The sequence below is a fragment of the Cinclus cinclus genome, chromosome 3 (genome assembly GCF_963662255.1).
Source record: "Cinclus cinclus chromosome 3, bCinCin1.1, whole genome shotgun sequence".
Classification (NCBI taxonomy): Eukaryota; Metazoa; Chordata; class Aves; order Passeriformes; family Cinclidae; genus Cinclus; species Cinclus cinclus.
The window spans coordinates 115296733-115309708 of NC_085048.1; the positions used below are offsets into that span (position 1 = coordinate 115296733).

The 12976-nt window shown below is 46.5% G+C and overlaps 1 protein-coding gene across 2 annotated transcripts in view; it reads right to left on the reverse strand.

Moving 5' to 3' along the window:
- The window catches only part of SHLD1 (shieldin complex subunit 1), a 59344-nt gene that overhangs the window by 23287 nt on the left and 23081 nt on the right, over positions 1–12976 (reverse strand). Inside the window, exons 3-4 of one of the 2 annotated variants that reach the window (XM_062490663.1) lie at positions 8648–8763; positions 6656–6824 (exon numbers count right to left, since the gene is read on the reverse strand). In XM_062490663.1, coding sequence (XP_062346647.1) covers positions 6656–6815 — 160 coding nt within the window. In that variant the 5' untranslated portion in view covers positions 6816–6824; positions 8648–8763. Of the gene's footprint in view, positions 1–6655; positions 6825–8647; positions 8764–11825; positions 12794–12976 lie in introns of those variants that run through there. The other variant, XR_009933098.1, reaches the window with a different exon arrangement.

Below are 12976 nucleotides of genomic sequence, written 5' to 3' on the forward strand. Positions count from 1 at the left end.
TACACAAACATTTACACAAAGCTGCCTCACAGCTACCTTGGAACAATTGCCATAGTGACATTACTGCAGTCTGAATTGGATTAGGTCACAGCAATGGACAAACACTGATAGCTGTGATGAGAGAATTAAAAGTCCAGGCTTGAATGACACTTTAGATAAAGGTAAGGAAGAAATGACCCACTGGGGTTCTGACACCACAGCAGCAGAACAAGGTGATGCTAAAAGCTCCCAGTCCCACCAGAAGGCAGACAGAGCTCTACACACCTGACAGGTGTGACCGTGGCTGGATGTCCCCAAAGCCACACTCCCCTCCACAACTGGACAGGGGTGATGAAATACAGCAAAAGGTTCATGAGCTGAAACAAGGACAGGGAGAGATCACTCACCGAATGGCAGATTCAGCTTGGGGAAATTAAATTAATTTATTACCAATCAAAATCAGAGCAGTGTAATAAGAAGCAAAACAAATTCTCCTCCTCAAGAGACAAACTCCCAAGCTCCCCTTCATGCAGAGAAACACAGAATCTGATCAGACAACTTCAGTGCAGTAGTACAACTCCTTGTATCTGTTACTGAAGCATCTTCTCTGTAGCTGATTTCTAATTATTAATGGTTTAATACAAACTGTTCACTTTCATAGAACACAGAGATACTCTGAAGCATTAGAGTCTAAAAGGCAAGGCACATGTCTCCATTTTTTCCTTTACTGATGCATGCATAGTGCTCTAGTTATCCTCAAAAAGGACCAGTTTTCTTCCTCAGACTGTGAAGAATAAAGCATTGCCTTTTTCTGTTCTAGGATTTATTTCTGGCTGGATGCTTTACATAGTACATGGAAAATTAATTTACAAGATCTAAGACCTACAGTGATCCAGTGGTGCCCAGTGCTCTCTTTTGTGTGCTGTGCAGTTTCCCTGTGTGAAGGAACTTTCCTTTTTATGCCAGCTGGCATAAATTCCACCTTGCTTTTTCATCCAGTACTCAACACAACTGGGCCACAAAGAGATGCTTGGAGGGTTCATGATCCCAAACTCACCAGAGCCATGGAGTCACCCACTGGAGAGCCTGCCTGTAACTTCAGTGGAGCTGCAAAACTTTCAAGTCCACTGTTCACACCATCTATACAAAATTAACAGCGTTGAAACATTTTGCCTTTCTTTTTCCTCTTGGTAAGACTAGAATCTAAGAAAATTCTAGCATTTTGGTCGTACTTGAGAGTGTACTTGATTAAAAACCATCACCTAAAAAACTCTCCAGCCCTCCGAAGTTTTAAGCCTGCCAGGCTGGTGGAATCAGAAATGGGTAACATTGAGCACTAGAGGGCAGCAGGAAACAAACCAAAACCAGTAAAAAAATCCACCAATTCCCCAAACAGGGACTGTGCTCCTCCATCAAGGCCAAGGCAAGCACTGTGCTTCACCACTTCCAAACCAACGCAACTAGCTGGAAAAAAAATAATTAATTCTGTTGTTCTATGGTTAATAATAATTAGTTCTGTTGTTTGGGACCACAGCTCAAACTGAAGTGGGTTTACACGTTAACTTCCTGCAGTCAAAGAAGACTCTTCACATCACGAAGCACCTTTGAACAGCATCTTTTCCTTCACCTTCAGAGCAAACCAAAAAGTAAAATATTCTCAGTGTGATATATATCTTTTAGGCAAAGGAGACTATCAGAAGTATCTAACCTGGAGTACACTTATGAGCCCTTTCTAGCTCAGCTTCAGCTCAGTCTGAAAGTGATTTAAAATATCACACATTTTAGATTAACAAAGTTACACATACCTCTTGAAGAGACTATATACAAAAGTCTTTAGCCAGACAAAAAAAAAAAAAAAAAAAAAAAAAAAAAAAAAAAAAAAGCCTTTTTGGAAATGTGGCAACTTCTGGCAGCAGTGGCAGCTCAGACAGCCAAGCTGTAATTTCTACACCAAGTAGTGAGCACTGAGTTCTGGGCTGAACTGGACCTCCCAGCATCCACCAGAGAGCCAGCCCTGAAAGGCTGCTGCTGATGTGACAAAACACACTCCTTTCAATTTCAGCCTCCACGTCAGCACTTGTGAACAACTAACTCCTGGACAGGAAAAGCACAAGTCATGCTAGACTTCTTCAGTAAACACAAACCCATTTCTGCAAAACAGATTAAGTAACACTTGACAGGCCAGAGGATATGGTAGAGAGGAGAGAGCATTTAAGGACAAGTCAGAACACATGCACCAACATCAGCACCACTCCTCGGTTGCTAATAAAAGGCACAGTGATGCACAAAACTGGGCACGTAAGTTCACTGGGAATAGGCAGCAATTTTTTTCCAGAGGAATCCCAATTGAGCTGTGTTAACAAGTTGAAAAATCTCTGCTTTAACATAGTAGCTTGTTTGGCTGAAAACCCAGAAAGCAACTGGAACAGTCCAAAAACCATGCCTTTTAAACTGGGATAACCTTCTGACCAGAGGTCCCCCTGATTTGAGTGGAAAGTACAACAGCAGTGCCACAGGCCAGGCTCACTGATGTGCCTGAGCCAGAGAGTCTCCAGTGAAATGGTCTGTCCCATTTCCCCCAAGCTCTCACGACTTCCAAAATGGAATGCTTTTGAAGAAAGCCTACAGCACCCCACAACTGACCTGAGAGAACCTACAGCCTGGCTACCACCCTCAAGGGAGAAGAAATTAATAGTCCAACACTACATTTTTCAGAAAGCACCATCCTGGAAAGGCTGTAACCCCATATGAAAGCCAGGACATGTTGCAGAGCGCTGGATCTTGGCTGTACCTGTGCTGCTGCCAGGAAGAGGAGCTGTCCCCACTTCATCCACACAAATATTCACACAGCTGCCCAGAAAGCTGGACCAGTTCCCTGAGCTGACTTCTCATTGTGTACCAACACTAAGGATCAGTCAGGAATAGTAAGCACAGCCAGGAGCAGCCTGGGACTTTGGTTGCACTACAGATGTCAGGGAAGCCCGTGGAAAATAACTAAAGGTAAACCTGAGCTCAAACTTGAAACAAACTGCAGGAACAAAATTAGCAGTTTTGGAGAGGCAACTAAAAGTTGAACACCTCTATCCTCCCAAGGTGGCTTTAAATAATTTGGCTTCTTTTGAAAAAGCCAGTCAGCTTTTAGATACTTGCAGGTCTCTTCAAGCCCAGAGAAACTCTGTCATCCTCTCTCTCCTAACATCAGCCTTATTTTCGCTGTTCCTGTGACACACCATTTTCTTCCACTGGGTGACCCCATCCACTCTCCTAAGAATACAGCTTTTCCATTTCTCTGTAATGCTTTTCATCACAGACAAAAAGCAATGAAGGCAGAGGCTACAGGATAAACAGGGAGACCCATCTGCCCAAGAACACAAGCTCTGGGAAGGGCCATGAAAGGAGATGGGACTGAGCTTTGCCCATGCTTCAGACAAGCAGTCTCCCAAGCATCATTCCACAGCTTAAACTCTCAAATGCTGCTTCCAAATTTAGAGTTTCTCCAGGGCTGCACAGATAAATCCAGTTCTGCCTGACCACAGAGCATGGGCAGAGCCCAGAACCCTGTGCTCTACCAGACTGTAAAGTACATCTGTGGTTTACTCTCTAACACCTTCTTAGGTTGCAATTTTTCCAGGTAAATAGTATTTTTCCCCTGTCTCTGGTACTCTCTGGATTCAGTGCCCTACATGAAAAGTCACACTGACAGTTATTTATTTATTTGGAAACCACCTTGATTAGCTTCCTATGAAATATTAAACCAAATAATTTAAGGCTTTCCCACACACACACTTGAGTGCTGCCTGCCAAGTAAGAACTTTAGCTGGCAGCTTTTCTTAATCCAGAGGAAGTGGTAAGGTCTTCCTGGTATATTGAGCAACTGAGTGACGCAGATTAAAAAAATATAAACAATCATTTTTTTTAAAGTTATCTGCCACAATGGGACAAAAAAAACCCCGAAGCATATGAAAGAGTTTACTGATCCCATTTAATTTTCTCCATCTATTATCACTTAAGACACTCGAACTCACTATGACAATAAGCTAAAGATATGAATGCCTGTTGCAAGAGCAGAACACTCATTTCCATACAAATCATAAAACCAATAATTTACAAACAATTTAAGAGATTTAGTAATATTCCAACAGGGCTAGTATTTTCTTGCCTGGGGATGCCTGCTTTCAGAAGGCCCTGTATTCATGGCTAATGAGTACTGTCTTCTGCTATTAAAAGTGATGGAGTCTCTCTAGAGTAATAAAACCTGTTACTGGTGCCTCAGGCAGTAGGAATACCCCATGACCATTTCCACCTCCTGAGGCACGGATGGTGAGGTACTTCAGTCAGTCTCAGGCCAGTTCATGCAGCAGAGAGCAGAAAACACAGCCTGTCCTGCCAGTCTGTTTCATTCCTAAGGAAGCTGCCACATTCCCAGAGACCTATCAGCCTTTTGGAAATGCTTTTGAATCACTAAGGAAGATCCTCATCCATCCTGCCCAAGCCCCAGGATCCAATCTGATGGTCAAACTGTGGGGGTGCAACCCACAGCCACTCCCATTCTTCTGGCTTACACAGTGCCACAGCAGTAGTTCTCAGTGTCTTGTGACAAAACAAACGAGCAAAGCAAAGCTCCCTTTCCCAGGATACATTTGACAGAACCTGCTTTTCCAAGAATATCTGACACGGGCAGACTGTTTCTAAAACCAATTTCCCGTCTCTTCTGCCACAGTGACCAAATTCAATGGGTTGGAACGTTGAAGTTGCATCAAAAGAGAAATTAAGTGGGTATGTATATTGGTTTGATGCTGTTATGAGGAGAAAAGAACCAACATGTTCTGAGCATGAATTGGTTATCCTGTGACACTTGGATTATTTCACTCAAGGATCACAGGGAGCATCCCACAGTTACTGCTAAGTGGTTTCAGCTGTGAGCAGTCTCTGCCATAAGCAATGCAGGGGAGGGCTCACGGGCCTCATCTGCCCTCCTCAGCACACCTGGAATCCACAGTGGCACCAGGGGGTGCTGGGGACAGCCAGGAGGTAGGATGTGGCCTCTCAGCATACCTTGGTGCTGAGCTTCAGCTGCCTACTCCACACAGGCACCACAAACACTTCCCCAGCACTGTCATTTCCGCACACGTCGCTCCCACTAAGCCTCAGACGCTCCTGGGACTGCCAAGTGGTCATGCAGTTATTCCATGTGTCCCATTCAACACAGCAATCAAGGCCAGTTGCCCTGAGCCACACTAAATGGTGTTTGAGCAACACGACCCAGGAACTGCCTCACAGCTCCCAGGGCTGCTTCATACCTATGGCACAGGGCTTGTGAAATCTGAGTAGACAAATGCCTTCCAGCCTGTCTCACTATCAGAGGAGCTCTCCCATGACAGTGGAAAAGGCTGGCTCAGGACATTCCTTGCAGTGCTGCTCGCTACTCTTACACACAAAAATAAAGCAAAACCCCAAACCAGACGTGCTATTGCTCTAGTGCAACGTGGACCATGGAATGTGAAACATGTTGTGGTTTAAAGCAGAGGTTAACAGAAGACTACCATCATTATTAACATAAGACACGTGACTGGTCTGTGTGAAAAGCCAAAGCAAGGCTTGGTCTCTACTGTTGGCATATTCCACTACAGTTATGGATGTACCAAACCTAGAGCTGAAGTCAACTGCACAGGCAGTCAACATCATCTGAGTGAGATCAGTTGGTAGATCCCACTGCTCACCTATTTAGCAAGAAAATAGTGAAATTCCCACTGAAAGGAACTTACCTATTGAATTTCAAGGTAATTTCTTGGAAGCAGGTCAGAGAAAACCACTTTAGAGTAAGAAGAGGAACCAAACCCTACTTTTACACTACTTAAGACTCTAAAGCAACTAGAAATGTTGTCAGTGACGTTTCACCTGCTCAGGTGTCTTGACAAATCCTCTCCATACATTATTTGTTGAGCAGAACTTATTTCTCCCCCAGCATTAAATATAATTACTAGAACCTTCATTCCAACTAGAACCTTCATTCCAGCATGAATACATGGCAAGAAGTGCCACTGGGCCAGGACTTCTTGATTTCACATTTCTTGCCAGCTGCCCCTTATCTTCTCAGATATATGATTTATACCATCACTTCCAAGAACCTGGAGTAGTGGCTGACCTAAAATGCTACTTCTGCAGAAGCCAGTCCTCTTTCAAGTGAAGAAACTGCTCTCTCACAAGAGTTGAACTGAAGCAATCCTCACCATACTATTGTCATTAGCACAAGCAAAGACTCAGTTGTTACTATTACTATTATTATTAAAGTAATGGAGTAACAAGGCCACATCCTGAGCTCGTGATGAGCAAATGAAAAACCTAAGGAAAAGTTTCAAAACTCTTGCTACTGACTGTGGTAATTTGAGACAGTGTTTACTCCTGATGTCAGAAGGACTACTCTATTAGTTGTCCTCCTGAGAACACATTAAACATGAAGAGTACTGCAGAACATTAGCAGCTGACAGCATCCTCTGAGCTTCTCTCCTGTGTCCCATCTGTCCAGCTGGAGCAGACTGCAGTTCTGGTAAAATTGTGTTTTATGACAGGCAGGTGCACCAGTACCAGACTGCAGTGACTCAGTCAAACAACACACTGCCTACGTAGATGAAGCACTGGCTAAACAAAGAGCATGTGGAGAAGCAGAAACTGTTACCTGTGGGTGGAGAGGGAAAAATATTCCCAGAAGGATAAAGCTCCTCGCTGTTTTCAGAGCTGTGTGGAGGCAGAAACTGCTCTGCTAGGTCATAAACAGAGGGAAGGTCCAATATGCTGCTCTCTGAGGTATGACTCGGTGACGTCTCCTTCTCTTCCATGGTCTCCCACTGCAGACAGAAATGGGACTCAGCTGGGTTTTTAGAGCATGAAAAATCTAAGCAGAATTCAACACAAATGATCTGGCACTTTTGTACTGCTTTATGAGATGACAGAAGCTGTTCTAGTATAATCATACTTCATTAAGAAAATAAAAGCAAATTTAAAGATGTAAAGGAGGAACAACAGCAAGACCATAAATAACAGCCCTCAGCTTTAAGTAGGGTAACTAGGAGACCACAGTAAATCTGGTTTTCCTAGAAACTTCCCAGAAATACAGCCTCAGGCCCCAAAACTAGGAAGCCATGGAGCATATTCCCTTCAGGGTATCCTGTGTGTGCCATTTAAAAGGAAACACGTTCTACAGGGTCCCTTTCCACTGATGCTGCTGCAAGTCTCAGGTTAAACCCATCCCTCCTGGCTTATGTTCACTAGCAGAAAGAAAAAGCATCTTAAAACTTGGCAACCTCAATCTCAGAGGGATGGCATAGATTTGCTGGCATGGAGACATCAGGGCAGCTGTGTTACATAACCGGTGCACAACACTTTGGGAAGCCTTGGTTGAAGCATCCCCTCATCCCAACACCTTTTTATCAAGCTTCCTCAACCAGTCCACCACCACAGAGGGAAAGAACAGATGGGTGAAGAAGAGGTCAGGGCTGATGCCACCCAGCTCCACACCAAGGGTTACAGTGAATGGGCAACTCTTTTGGAGAGGATGGATCTGAAATGTTCCAGTCCAGGAGCTCCAAGCACAGTCACACAACTGTCTGGGGCAGAAGAGCAGTGAAATCAGAAAAACTTGGTGGGGTAAGCATGACAAGACCCAGGAACCAGATCCGGTGGTCAGGCAATGGTCTGCAACCTTGCAGGCTCACATTTATCCTATTTTCTATAAAATGAAGACAACAAATTCTTGTCTTGTGGGTATTATCAGTAAGGAATGTGACAGCCACAGTGGACAAGGAAATTCCCAGAATGCATTAGTACTGAAAAACAAATACACCCAGGCATATTTTTTTAAAAAATAATGTAATTTCTCAGGTGCTTCTGTGCTGAGTAAACTTTCAGTGAAGATACACCTCTGACCTTGACAAAATGCTGGCCAACTCATTAACAAAGAGAAGGGAGATGATGGCTGTCATATCAGAGAAGTGCAGTTGCCTTGCCTTGGAGGGAAAAGGTCTGTGCACTCACAGAAAAAGTCCAGGAAAAATGCAGTGTGAGGTTAAAACCAAAATAAAGTACACGACCATCTTCCCCCAACAGAAGGAACTTCTCCTCTACTGCTCTTCATACTCCAAAATAGAAATTATCTGTGCACAAGGAACACAGAAGGAAAACTTTCTTCGACTATTGTGTTTATAATGTATGCTAATCTTAAAGGAGAATAGTATTTTAGAGAACTCAACTACCTACTCCTGTCATTGGTCTGGAAAAACCCCAAAAACTCACAGCACAAGCCCAATGAATTCTATCCCTCCAATGGCAAATAGCAAATTACAGCAATAGGAGCTGCTGGTGTGATACCACAGCAGCTTAAGGCTGTTACTGATGGGAGCTGAAGCAGCCCTGGATGTCTTTGCCAGCTGCCTGTGCTGCTCCCCTTCCTTGTTCTGCCACAACAGGACTAACAACATGTGCAACCATGCTTTGATCAGGCTTAGATAAAACAAAGTACTAAGAAAAAAAATAGTTTTCCTCTGGATTAGCTCCCTTTAGTCCTACCTCCAAAACTGATGGTGAGACCACAACTCGTGGTGTTTATGAGAAAAGGTTCAGCCTTGGGCCTTGAGACAAATTAAAGAGATTCACTATTACCTCTGTGCTATACCTGGTAAGAGAGAGCACTGATGTGCAAACAGTCCTCTTGGACAAAATCCAGGAGCAAACAGTCTGTTGCTGCTTCAGGATTCCCTTATTCTTCCTTCATGGTTTGTAAACCCCAGACTGCTGGAATGAAACAAACAGGTCAGTTAGATGCTTTGCACCAGCTGATCTGGCAAATGGACAGGGTGACCTTTCAAAGAGCATATGCTAGCCAATGTCAACAGCCAGTCACCACATGTATCACTGTTGTGCCCTTCCTTTTACAGAGAAAAAGTTTTTTTTTTTCTAGGAATCAGAAAGCTGTGCCCTCAAACCTTATGGCAGCCCTCCAGGAAAGGGGCTGGTACATCCTACAAGCAAAGGCAAAATTTTCTTTACAGTAAGCTGCCAGATAGGCTGTTTATTCAAAACCCATCAAGCAGAGAAGCTGGCAACCTTCCCTCTCACCTGTGGAGAGCAGTTTTTTCCCCAACAGGTTTATCTAGCAGTGGATGTCTTGATGCCAACACCGTGTTCTGTCAAACCTCAACCAGGAAATGTGTTTTAGGAGGGCCACAAAACCCCCCCTGTAGGGTACAACACAGGCTCACTAAACCCAAATATTGTTTCCTTTGCCATCACCTCTATTATTTTCAGTGAGCAATCCGGACAGACATACTTCCAGGCAGAAACTGGATGTTTTTCCGGGCCACCCTCACCCGGTGGCACTGCAGCACTACCAGGAATGCCCCAAAGGCCCGTCCTGCACAGGCTTTGCCCGGCTGGCAGCGCTGCTGCAGGATGTCATGGATACAGGAGGGCGTGAGGCACTGGCCTTACCAGCTCAGCAGGTGAGCGGGGTTCTCTTCCTCCCGGCCTCGTTTCCTTCCCCTTTTCCTGCAGGCAGCATTCACGCGTTATTTCAAAAACCACTCCCTCGGCAGTGAAGCGCGGCGAGTGACACAGGGCACGCTGCGAGCCAGGAGAACGCAGGCCCGGCCACGGCTGCTGCGCCAACCCCTCACCACCTTCCACGGGGAAATACCGCTGCAACAGCGGCCCAGGAGCAGCCAGAGCTCGGGGCAGTGGCAATACGGGGAAAGGCAAAAGCGCGGCAGGGCTGCCCCGGGCCGGGCCGCACTCGCACAGCCCCGCCGCTGCCGGGCCCAGCGAGGGCCCTCCCGCCCCGAGGCCGCCGAAGGACGAGGGGAAGCGGGCAGAAGCCTCACGGCCGGAGACAGGAGTGACCGGAGGGCCCCGAGCACGGCGCTGCGGGGCCAGGACCCGGCACCCAGGCACCGACCCGGAGCCGGGCAGCGGCAGCGATCCCGCCCGGAGCGGCTGCGCAGGGTCCGGGCGCGGGCCCGCCCCCGCGGGGCTGCGCGTGGGAAGGGGGCGGGTGGATTTCAAAATGTTTCCAGCCCGCTTTTCCTCCGAACTCGGTGAGCTCGGATTTCTCTCCGTGGATTCGGAGGGGAGGGGTTTTGGCAGTGGTGCTGCGCCGGTCGCTTTACGCCCTACAACGGCGCAGCCTTGGCCAAACCCTGAGCCGGGCTGAGCGTGGGGCTGCAGGGTGCAAACATCATAGCGCGGGCTGAGAAAAAAAACAACACAATTCCCACGCGGGACATAAGCTGCCAGCCTTCCTCCGAGGGCTGCACGGAGCTCACGGAGGAGGTGTGCGCCGAGGACGTCCGTGCTCCCGCCGAGGAGTTTCAACAGGCGGCGGAGCGGGAGTTTGGCGAGCCCTGCTGAGCGGCGGGGATACAAACCAGGCTCAGTCTGGCTCATCCCACGGCTTGGGCACCCATCGGCGTGTGCTGCCGCTGCCACAACAGGCGTGGCGACCAGGACATTGACGGGGGACCGACACACAGCCTGGCTCTTTGCCAGGGCTTCGGGGAGGGTCGCCCGCATGTGCTGGGCTCTTCGCCACTAAAGAGAACGTCGTGCAGTGAGGCTGACAGCGGGTGCGGGCACAGCCAGCCATCCCCGGGCAGAGGTCAAGGATCGGCCCTGTCCTCGTCCGGGCAGGCAATCGGGAGCAAAGCTGCCGGCCAGCCTGCCGAGAAGCGCTGCCAGGGCAGAGCTGGCTGGGCTCTTTGGCACGCGTGCTGTGAGAAGGACTGGGAAGGAGCTGGGAGGTTTTTCCAAGAGACTTCAGAGTTACTGAGAGCAAACGGAGGGGTATGCGTTTAGGAGGAAGTCACTAAAAGGAGGAAAACCAATTTGAAGTCCCGTAGCTGCCAAGAGAGCTTTGTTTTTCTCGCAGATGAGCTGGCTTGAGCTGGGAAAGGTCTCCACAGGGAGAGCCTTTGGATCTGTGTTTCAGGCGCAGCTGTGACTCTGCCTCGCCCTTACAGTGTCTCCCGAGTCAGGCGTGCGCATTTCAGGTCACTGCACAAGTGGAGATGCAAGCGTAGCTACACCCTGAGCTGTAACTAGGCTTGGACTCTGCTCTAGTGCTAGGCTACCTCTTGCCACTCATACCTGTTCCCAAGAACTAACCATCCCTCTCTGGAGCCATTCTGTGACCTGGAAGGCAGCAACCCCAGCCCTTCATTTCCTTGCAGGGATTGGAGCTGGAGCTGAGCTGTGGAATGCAAAACACCAGCAGATCTGCTTTATTTAGCTCTGGGAGCACATGCAATATTACAGCATCCAGAAAACGGCCATCTCTGCAATTTCACCCCATTGGATCATACCAAGTCTCTGCCACTAGAAAAGTTCTGGCAGTGGGGAACACCACTGGAAAAAACAGGAGCTCCAGCAAACCGAACTGCCAAGGAAGCTGTAGTATTTATTATAACAAACATACACAGCTTACCAGTTTCTATTTGTCATACTGGATAGGCAGCCAAATCTTTGAACTTCATTTCCCTCCTGTCCCTCGACAGAAATGAGGAGCTCCTGCAGTGCTGGCACCCCCACCATTGTACTCTACACACTGTAATCTTTATTGTTATCAGCAAAAAGATTAAGTTTGCCTGCAGTAGTTAGGGCAAGTCTCTAAGTGTGTACTACGCTCCCTTTTATCAGCATCTTCTTGTTAGCACATGATAAAACTGTACCAGCAGTCATGTCTGAAGCTGGTTAAAATAGAAGGTACGTGAGAGCCAGGAAACTCAGGACTGAACCCCCACATCTGACATTTACCAAAGATCAAACTACTGAGAGTCAACTGGGGTAAAGGAAATGCATTTTTGGACTCTGTCATAATGAGATTTTTCAGTGCTCACTGTCTCAGGGCCAGACTGTACAAGCTGTACAGTTCCATGTCATTGAAGGTAATGTGTACATGCCAACTAACTATCTTAAATACTTAATGCATAACATGAAGAAAAAGAGTCTGTCTTCACAAACAGCACAACTTGCACATTGATGTCTTTTCAGTCCTTTCCCACTGTCACACTGCAGGGGAGCCTGCCTACTTCCTTCTTTCTTACACAATAGCTCAAAGTTAATTTAGTTCCTCAAAGCAGAGTAACAGCTGAATGAATAGAAGCTAATCCAGGAAGTAGCCTGAAGGGATGCTAAGGAGATGTGAACAAGGCTGATTTTTACATTGTTGAATTTACAAAGATTGTTTTGTTGATTAACAGAAATGATTCAATCAAAGTTTGTAGTCTATACTCTTTGAGTTCACTCTTCACCATGAACTAGTCCTTTGTTCTCAGAACTAAAAGCAAGAAAAAAATATTAGTATATTTGAATTTATTAACTGTATGTATTTTACTTCTCAGCTTGAGACACTTGCTAAAACAGATGGAGTATCAGGCTCCATCCTAGTTTCCATTCTGAAGCTTTCCCCAAGCACTGCAGACAGTATTTTAGTGGTCTTTGCTCTGGAAAATCCTCTTGTGGTTACCCCAGGAATGAATTTTTACAGGCTCGAGGCCATTGTGAGTGAGAAACAGCTCTTCAAACCCATGAGATGAGAAACAGCAACTGGCAACTCATCTCCACTCCAGCGAGGTTTGCTGACAGCACTGCAAATAGCAAAAAACGGAGGAAGGCTCTGTAAGAAAAGCTCTTTTCCACCACCCCACTATCCCATAAAACATAAGACACCTGGAATTCTCAATTAACTTTGTCTTGATCGTCATTCCTTCACCTAGAACCATGTCCTTTGTGTGCACACCACAGTAAGAGCATTGAAAGTGTAGCTCAGCTGCAGAGGCAAAACACATTATAAGCTGTTTTATCCATCCGGATTCCTATCAAGGCCAGACCAGGGAATAGAATACTTGTGGGAATATATTTGCTTACCTGGGGGAAAAAAAAATAAAAAATAGGTTGGTTACCCTAAAATGGTTACTCATTGATTTATTCGTGTTAGTTGATCAGAGGAAGA